The sequence below is a fragment of the Melospiza melodia genome, chromosome 11, assembly GCF_035770615.1.
Source record: "Melospiza melodia melodia isolate bMelMel2 chromosome 11, bMelMel2.pri, whole genome shotgun sequence".
Classification (NCBI taxonomy): Eukaryota; Metazoa; Chordata; class Aves; order Passeriformes; family Passerellidae; genus Melospiza; species Melospiza melodia.
In genome coordinates, this window is record NC_086204.1 from 4,457,708 (window position 1) to 4,466,389 (window position 8,682).

Here is an 8,682-nt window from a genome sequence, read left to right on the forward strand (position 1 = left end):
AGCAGGTTGCAGAAAAAGCAGTTTCTTTATTTTAGAACCAAACTGTTGCCCTGGCGTGGTCAGAGAGCAGCTGTTGCTGTGGTGGGGCTGATCAGAGCTCACCCAGGTGTGACACACACACGGGTGACCCAGCAGAGTGCAGCTCTGGCCTCGCCCTTGTCAGTGTCACCCCCACCTCCCTCAGCAGCCACAGCCAGAGCTGCTCCATGCCCCCCTCAAACCCGTCCCCAGTGACCTCCTGCCACCCCAGCCTGGGGCAGCCTCACCCAGCTGAACACTTCCTGACATTCAGGAAAAATCCTGGCTTATCCTGGCTTGCACACACAACCTTTAGGCTACTGACCTTCAGCACACAGCTTGCTAAACTTCTGCCCAGGTGACCAAACACAAGCTGAGCCGTGTCCTGTGAGGCAGCACCTGGAGGCACCACCCCAATGGTGCCCAGGTTTCTGACACCTGAGATTAACCATAAGCCCAGTGTCAGAAATGCCTGATCACCCCTGGCACAGCCCCAGGGTCTGTTGCACACAGCTGGGCTAAGGCAGCTGCAGGGGCTGAGAGTGGGAGAGCAGCAGGCTCATCCCTGCCTGGGGCTGTGACACCTCCTCAGGTAACAGAGCCTGGAGGGACTCAGAGGCTGCAGGGCCCGGGCTGTCTGTCTGGTCACTCCTCCCAGAGGCCACACTGCTCATCACTGGCACCACAAAATGGCTCAGGGCTTAAAACAGACCAAAGGTCCCCCGTGGGGGTGGCTGGGAAGCCGAGCCCTGTCCTTGGCAGGGGCTGTGTCACTCCTGGCCAGCACAGCCCTGTTGGAAGGGAGTTTTGACCCAGAGGTCACAGAGCGATTTCCCTAACACTGATGAAATGTTTTGGAGCTGCTGCAACACTCTTATCACCTGGCCAGTACCCAGACAGCAAACAGCCCCTTGGAGTAATAAAAATAATAATAATAATAATAATAATAATAATACTGTACCAGCCACAAAGCCACAGCATGAAATGTACTGAAGACAAAAATGAAAAAAGGAAGGAAAAAACCCCAAGCTTTTACTGCATCCATGAAAACTCGTCCATGAAAATTCAGCTGCAGCCTGATGCTTCAGCCACCATCCTCCTCACCTGCCCTCTGCCCTTGGGCAGAGGAGTTCTCTCCCCCTTTTGGTTCTGCAGAGAAGGCAATGGGCTCTGCACCAACCTGCTCAGTAAAACAACTGCAGCAGAAGTTCCCCTCAGCCCAGCAGCTGCTTCCATACAACGGAAGACTCCAGTGAGAGGTGGACACTCCAAGGTGAGAGCTATGGATTTGGCATCTCCAGAGGAGACTATTCAGTCCTTTTTTCCCTGCACAGACTGCAGTCCTGGCACATGTGTCCCTGAGCAGCAGACACCTTAGAAAGGCATGAGAGCAACAGAGGGGAAAAACTCTACTGCAGCAAAGCAGTTCTGTGTGATGTTGGAAAATGACAGAGAAAACTGGGGACAGGGACATGGCTTTGGCCACACTGTCTCAACAGGACCAGCCTGTCCAAGGCCTCCTGTCACCACACAGCAACAAAACAAGGACTTGGACATTCCCAGTCCCCACTCACATGGAACAGCATCTGTCAGCAGAACCACATCACCCCTCCAGCTAAAGAAGGGACTTAGAACAGCAGACAGGCTCCAAAAGCAGCCAAGCACAGGCTGTCCCCACATCCCAGGAGTAAGGGATGCACCTCCTTCCCTGCAACAGCTCCGAGGGGCTGGAGTCTCTGTTAAGCCCCTGTGCAAGTGCCTGGCTGGGTCATTGCCTCTGACCCTGTGCAAAGAGAGCAGCAGCTCCCGGAGTGCAGAACGCCTTCAGCACACGTCTGGTCCCCCTGGTGTTCAAGGAAGGAAATAATTGATGCGCTGGGGCACGGATTTGCAGCCCTGTGCAGAGAAAAGCTTCTCCTCTTTGGGGACAAACACCATCATCTGGGCCACCTGGTCGAGCGTTGCCTCGGTGTAGGGAAGGCCCCGGGCCAGGAAGGCGTCCCGTGCACAGAGCCTCACGTGCTGGTACTCCAGGGGCAGGAACGGCACCACGAAATCGATCAGCTTCTCCCTGAGGAGCTGCCTGTGGGCACAGCTGTTCTCTGGAGCACAGCAAAGGACAAGGCAAACTCAGAAACTTCACCTGAGAGCATCATCCCACCAGGCTTGGCTCCGAGGGGCTCATCCAGTGGGACCCCTAGTGCAGAGCTGCTCAGCACTCTGAGCACAGAGCATGTCTGGGAGTCACACCAAGAGAAGCCCCAGAGAAGCCTCAGCACTGCCCTGTGAGGCTGAGCTGCCTCTTGCCCCCAGCCATTTTCAGGGCTGAAGGGGCCTGAAGCCTCACAGGGACGAGGCTGGAGCTCTCATTGTCAACAACCCCTGGAGTGAGGGCCTGTTCCCCCAGCACAGCCCTGTGTGGCACTCAGTGGATGGGACACTGCAGAGGGGCAGCCTTGCAGCAGCCTTGCAGCAGTCACAGCCCCCAGGCAAGCCCCGCCCTTACCTGCAGCCTCCTGCAGCTCCAGGCGCAGCCGCTGCTCCAGCAGCTCCAGGGGGATCTCCTCCCGCGCCCGCCCGGCTCGCCAGAAGTCCAGGGCCACCTCATTGATGGTGTTGCCACCGAGATTGCTGTGGACACAGAGGGAGGGAAGTCGAGATTTCCCCCAGAGAGCTGCCAGCACCTTCCCTGCAGGCTGGCCCCAGCAGTGCTGTTGGCAACAGAGGACTTGCTGTCTAGGATCAGCACATGGAGAGCCAGTGTTCTTCCCAAAGAGCCCCTTTCCACAGGAATGCAGCTGTCTGCCATCCTGCCAGGGCCAGCAGGATCCTCCATCTCCCTCAGTCCCCTGTCCTGGCTTGGGAAGCCACCAACCTTGCAGGTGACACCTGGCTCCACACCAAACGCTGAACAAGCCACCACAAAGTCCAGGTTAAAGGGCAGAGCACGTGGCAGGAGCCCCACTGGAAGTAAAGGTCCAGGACAGGGATTCCTGGCAGCCCAGGAGTTGGCACAGCATCCTCTGCCCGTGGGACAAAGCAGCAACACAGCTCCCACCTAAGGGCTCCTCTGGACACCCATGGGGGCAGCTCTGGGGTGGGGTTTGCAAGGTCCTGCAGCTGTTGAGGGTCCCAGGACAGCCCTTCAGCCTGGAAAGCAGGTCCAGGAAAGCTGTCCCCCCTCCCCAAGTGCTGGTGAGGGGCTTGTCCCCAGCCCTGAATGCCCCAGTGGACTGGGAAGCAGCTGGATGCAGAGTTTGTGTGGGTGGGAGGCACAGATCTTGCACCCCACCCTCATGTCAGAGGCTCTGGACCCCAAACTGAAGGCAGAGAAAATTGAAAAGCCAGCACTGTTTCCCACCATGCCCCCACCCAGTGTCAGGGAGAAAACAGGGAGAAAACAGCCTGTACTGATCCTGCTCCCAACCCAGAGCCCCTTTAGGCTGGACAGGCAGGCAGCCCCACCCCATCTGCAGCACTGTGCCAGTGCCCACAGCAGCCCTGGGCCACAGCCATCCTGCTAAAGCAGGTCAGTGTCACACTGCCACAGGAGTGATGAAACCCCTGGGGTGACACTGCTGCAGTTCAGGGCACCCTGCTCCCCTCTGCCTGCTGGCACTGTGACATTCCTGACCTGCAGGGCTGCCAAGCAGGACACCAGGCCCTGTGCAGCTGGGCCACGTCCACCCCTGCTGAGCAACAGGGCAGGACCTGTCCCTTGCCCCACAGCCCTTGCACACGGGTGGGACCAGAGTGAGGGGAGCTCCACAGGCACTGGGCTCACACAGGGAAACCTCTCTGAGGGAAGCACCGAGCTGGGAGGTTGGAAGCCTTGCCTGGATGGTGGAAGTGGAGGAGGAAAGCTCTGTTCACCTCCAACCACCAGGAACAGCTCTGCCAGAGCCAAGCCCAAGGCTGCAATTCCCAAACTGAAGGGAGTCCAAGATGCTGATCCTGATCTCTCACTCTTTAGGGGCACTTCAGTCAGGTGCCTGCCTCACATCCTGGTTCTGAGATGTCCCATTTCTCCCTCCAGCTGCATCCCACACAGACAGTGCTGGGGTGCACTTCCTGGGAAGGGAACCAACTAAACCAGGCTGTGCTGATGCCAGGATCAGCCTCACAGCACCTCAGTCTGCAGCCACAGCCAGGCAGTGGGAACTCCCCAGCTCCTCGCAATGCATGGCAGCTTCCCACCAAGGCCTTCAGCCCCAGCTCTGCTCCCTGGAGTGTGACATCTGCCCAGCTGGGCAGGGTGACACTGTGTTAACTGACTGTCCTTCCTTGCCTCCAACTCCAGACTCTGGCTCAGGTGTCCCAACCCAGCTGGACCTCAGCTCCTCCTGCAGATGTTCCCAGGGAGGATGCCCAGCATCCACAGGTAAAACCCAACATGGAGACAACCACCATGAGGGAATGAGGTTCCTGTGCCCTCCCCTGCCACCTCAGCCCCTTGTATCACACACCTCTGGGGACAAACACCATTACTTGGGGACCAGAAATCACCTGAGGAAGAGGAAGATGGATCTCTGCTGATCTGCCTGGCCCTTGCTGGTGTGCTGAGCCATGAAGGGTGTGATGGCATCCAGGAGGCTGGAGTGCAGCTTCTCGGCCTCGTCGAAGATGAGCAGGGCCTGCCTGCAGCGCTGCAGGGTCTCGCTGATCTGCCTCTGCAGCTGGGCCTGCAGCAGGGAGGGCACTCAGGAACCCTGGCACCCCCTGGCATCCCACAGCTGCTCCATCCCCTCCCACCCAGCAGGACAGGGCAGAGAACAGAAGAGCAAAGGCAGGAAAACGAGTGAGGTGAGATTCATTAGTTTAATAAGCGAAGGAAAGAGGAAAGAAAGACATCAGGTGGTGCAAAGGCAGCCCCCCCCTGCCACTGACAGACTGATGCCCAGCCCGTCTCTGGGCAATGGCATCCTGCCCCCAAACCCCTCCCTGCAGCTTTTATTCCAGAGCATGGCAGCACATGGGATATCCCCTTGGCACTAGGACTCAGCTCTTTGGTGTGTCCCAGACTTCTTGTACTCAGCTCACGGGCTGAGTGGGAGAGGGGGGAAGCCCTGAGGCTGTGCAGGCACTGCTCAGCAGTGACCAGCCAGTGCTGTGGGACCCAGTTTTACCCATAAACCCAAGGCACAGCCCCACATGGACATGAACTCCAGCCCAGCCCAGCCCACGGGACCATCCCCTGCTGTTGGCTCTCACCTTGTAGGAGTCCACGTAGTTGTGGTGTGGGAAGTGGAGCAGGGACACGAACACCCTGACACAGTCACTCCTCAGCCCGTCCCGGAACAGGTGAGTGGCCACCATGCGAGCCACAAAGTTCTTCCCCGTGCCAGACCAGCCGTGGAAGGACAGCACCAGAGCCTTGGGGGGCCGTGGGCCCTGCAGGAAGCCCTGCACCGCCCGCAGCACCGCGGCCTTGGCCAGGTGCTGCCCGTGCAGCTGCCCATTGAGCTCTGCCTCCAGCCCTGCACAGAGAGCACAGGCTCAGCTCCTGCCAGCACTGCTACTGCACGTGGCGTTAAGAGGAGAAAACGTGGCAGGGATGCCTGGCCAAGAGGACTGTGAAGTGGCATTAAAGCCACGGGCTGCCTGTGCCCTGCCTCTGGCCCCAGAAAGACACAAATCTTCCACTGACTCCTTTTTTCCTTTAGGAAAAGGCAGAGACACTTGGCAGCTGCAGAGAGCATTGGTGCCCCAAGGCCCTCCCAAGCTCCCAGTGCAGGGTTTGCATCCCAGGAATCTCAGGGACAGCAAACACAAGACACCTACTCATGGCTTACACACAGGTCTCAGTGTGCCCTCCCGACCTAGGGCAGGGTCCTGGGCCAGTTTGGATCCTGCTATATGTGCCTGGAAGCTATGGGATGCAGGCAGGGCTCGTGGCAAGCTGGAGCAGATACTTATGCAGTAAGGAACAAACTCTCTTCGGTCTCAGAACTTCAAATGGGACACAGGGCTGAGCTCAGCCTCTCACCCTCCCACAGCTCAGCACCCCCCTCAGAAAAGCCCTTTACTAACGTTCTAGAACACACTTTAACAGGGAAAAAGCCTCAAAACAAGCCACAAAGCAGCACAGCCCCTTTACTAACTTTCTAGAATAGACTTTAATAGGAAAAAAAAAAAAACCCACAAAACAAGCCACAAAGCAGCACAGCCCCTACCTGTGATGTTGTTGATGATCCTGCAGTCTCCTGTCTCGCAGCACTTGCCGAAGCTGCAGTACCAGGCAGAGAGGATCTCCAGGTAATCCTGGCCAACCAGAGGAAAGCCCCAGCCTGGCAACGGGAGCAGAATGAGCAGAGAGGTTCCACAAAAGGCTTTTTTACATTTTGGGCTCACGGCAATCCTCTCCCAGGTGCAGGGACTCAGCCATGTCCCTGCGGACAGCCCTGGCTGTGGGGACAGTGAGCTCGGAACTGGCAGCAGGCCGAGATGGCTCCGAGTGCCCAAGAAGTGCAAGAGCCTCATCCCGGGGTGTGCCAAGGAGGGAGATGCCCGGGGTAGCACCTCGGGAAGGAAGAGCAGCGCCACAGGAGCCGGGGCACAGCAGGGTCCGGATCTGCTGTTCCCTCCTGGGCACGGGAGAGAGCAGAGCAAGGCGCTTACCTGGGATGGAACTGGCCTCTCGTTCTCCTTGCTGCTTCTCCTCCTCCTCGCAGCCCTCCTGCCACACCTTGCACGCCAGGTACTGCCAGTAGTGCTTGGAGAGAGCTCCCAGATGCTTCTTCACGGCCTCGTACCTCACCCTGCCCCACGGTGCCCCCTCCGGGACGGCTCCCTGCTCCTCTGCCCAGGGCGCCCGGGGCGGCGGCGTTGTCCCGGGGCTGCCCGAGCCGCCCAGGAGCAGCAGCAGCACCAGCACAAAGCAGCCGAGCCCGCGGGGCGCCGGGAGCCTGGCCGGGCCCATGGCAGCGATGAGGGATCGGGAATGGAGCGGGTCCGGGAATGGAGCGGGCCTGGCCCGGCCCCGCTGGGCCCCGCGGCCGGCCTGGCCCGAGCCGCCCTCACTTCCTGAGGCGTTGCTGGGAGCAGCCGCGGGCGGTGCCGGTGCCGGCCCCCGGCCAGACGTGGCTGCCCTGTCGCCGTCGCAGCCAAGGGGACCCGACAAAAGCCAAGCCTGGGGCCAGCGGCGGCTGCGGCCCCGCCCCGGGCCCGGCCCGCCCCGGCCGTGAGGGGAAGGGCTGGGGAGGACCCGGGGAGGCTCCCGGCCGTAAGAGGAAAGGCTGGGGAAGGGCTGAGGAGGGCCCGGGGAGGCTCCCGGCCGTGAGGGGAAGGGCTGAGGAGGGGCCCGGGGAGGCTCCCGGCCGTGAGGGGAAGGGCTGGGGAAGGGCTGGGGAGGCCCCGGGGAGGCTCCCGGCCGTGAGGGGTAGGGCTGAGGAGGCTCCCGGCCACCGCCTCCCACAGAGCTGCGGCACCGGCAACGAACGCCTGGGGAAGGCAATGATCTGGATTTTAAACTGCCCAGCGGCTCGGCTGAGGTTGTGCAGCCGCAGACACAGGAGAAAAGGACATTGAGGCAGCTGTTCCTCAGTGTCCTTTCAAAGGGGACACAAAAATAAAAGATGAGGAAATAAAAACAAGGGAGAGGCGGGGGAGAAGCAGGGCTGTCCAGGCTGCGTTGGCTGCCTGCTGTCCTGATATCCTGAACTCAAGGCCAAAATGCTTTGGAAATAGAAAGGATTTCAAGGTTATCCCACACGCTCAGAAAAATAAAAGTAAGGAGGATCATAAATAGAATTAATCCAGCCCGGTAATTGCCAGGTCCAGGTGGATGGAGGGGGGATGCAGCCCAGGCGTGGAGCAGAGCGCATCACCATCTACAGGTGCCTGCAAATATTACACAGCAGCATTTCACATACTGGGACCAACAAAACGGCCCCTTCAGCTACAAAAACAGTGAGGCCGAGACCTGAACCCCACTTGCAACAACTTAAACAGAGCTAAAAATAATGCATTAAAGAAATAAATTTAAATCAAACTTGCTGTAGCTATAGCAAAAAAACCCACAAAAAGCACCCTGGTCTGGTAGAAGGTGTCACTGCCCATGGCAGAGGCTTGGAACAGAGGGATCTTTAAGGTCCCTTCCAACCCCAGCCATTCTGGGATTCTCTGAAGGGGCATAGGAAGCACATGGGGTTTCCCTTGCTCTGCTGAAACCCCAAGTGCAGTTTGCTGATCCTGAGGTGAGGCTGGCAGCAGAGGCAGCTGCACAGCCCCAGAGCTGATGGGAGGATGCTCAGCTTGTCACTCACAGCTGGTTATTCCAGGCAGTCAGTCCTGGTCAGCAGCAAGCTCCTGATTAAGGCTCCACCACCTCAGCTCAGCTCAGCTGCCATCTGAAGAGAAAAAGCACCACAAGAAATGGTTATGCCTGGCTTATTCCCCACCCCAGTGCAGCTCAGGACAAGCAAACACTCAGAGGGAACCTCACAGTCCAGAATTTCATTTACAGGCTCTCCAGGGAAATGCCATACACCCATCTTTTAGTTTTTTTCCCCATTTCCATACAGCATTTTCTTCTGCACTCTGACAGAAGGCAGGAGGAGAAGAGCCTCTCTCCAGAGCTCAGTATAAAACAGCTATGGATTAGATCACTAAATAAAAGAAAGATCTAGAATAAAGGGTATGAGAGTAGTCCTTTCCCCTCCTTCC

The 8,682-nt window shown here is 58.4% G+C and overlaps 1 protein-coding gene across 1 annotated transcript; it reads right to left on the minus strand.

Moving 5' to 3' along the window:
• Positions 1–6: 6 nt before the first annotated feature.
• Positions 7–7,030, minus strand: TOR3A (torsin family 3 member A). The gene is made up of 6 exons (XM_063165390.1): positions 6,637–7,030; positions 6,192–6,305; positions 5,230–5,495; positions 4,525–4,700; positions 2,525–2,649; positions 7–2,120 (listed from the first exon to the last, which is right to left on the minus strand). Exons 1-6 carry the CDS (start codon positions 6,935–6,937, stop codon positions 1,870–1,872), a joined length of 1,233 nt encoding a protein of 410 aa, XP_063021460.1. The 5' UTR covers positions 6,938–7,030; the 3' UTR covers positions 7–1,869.
• Between the last annotated feature and the right edge of the window lie 1,652 nt (positions 7,031–8,682).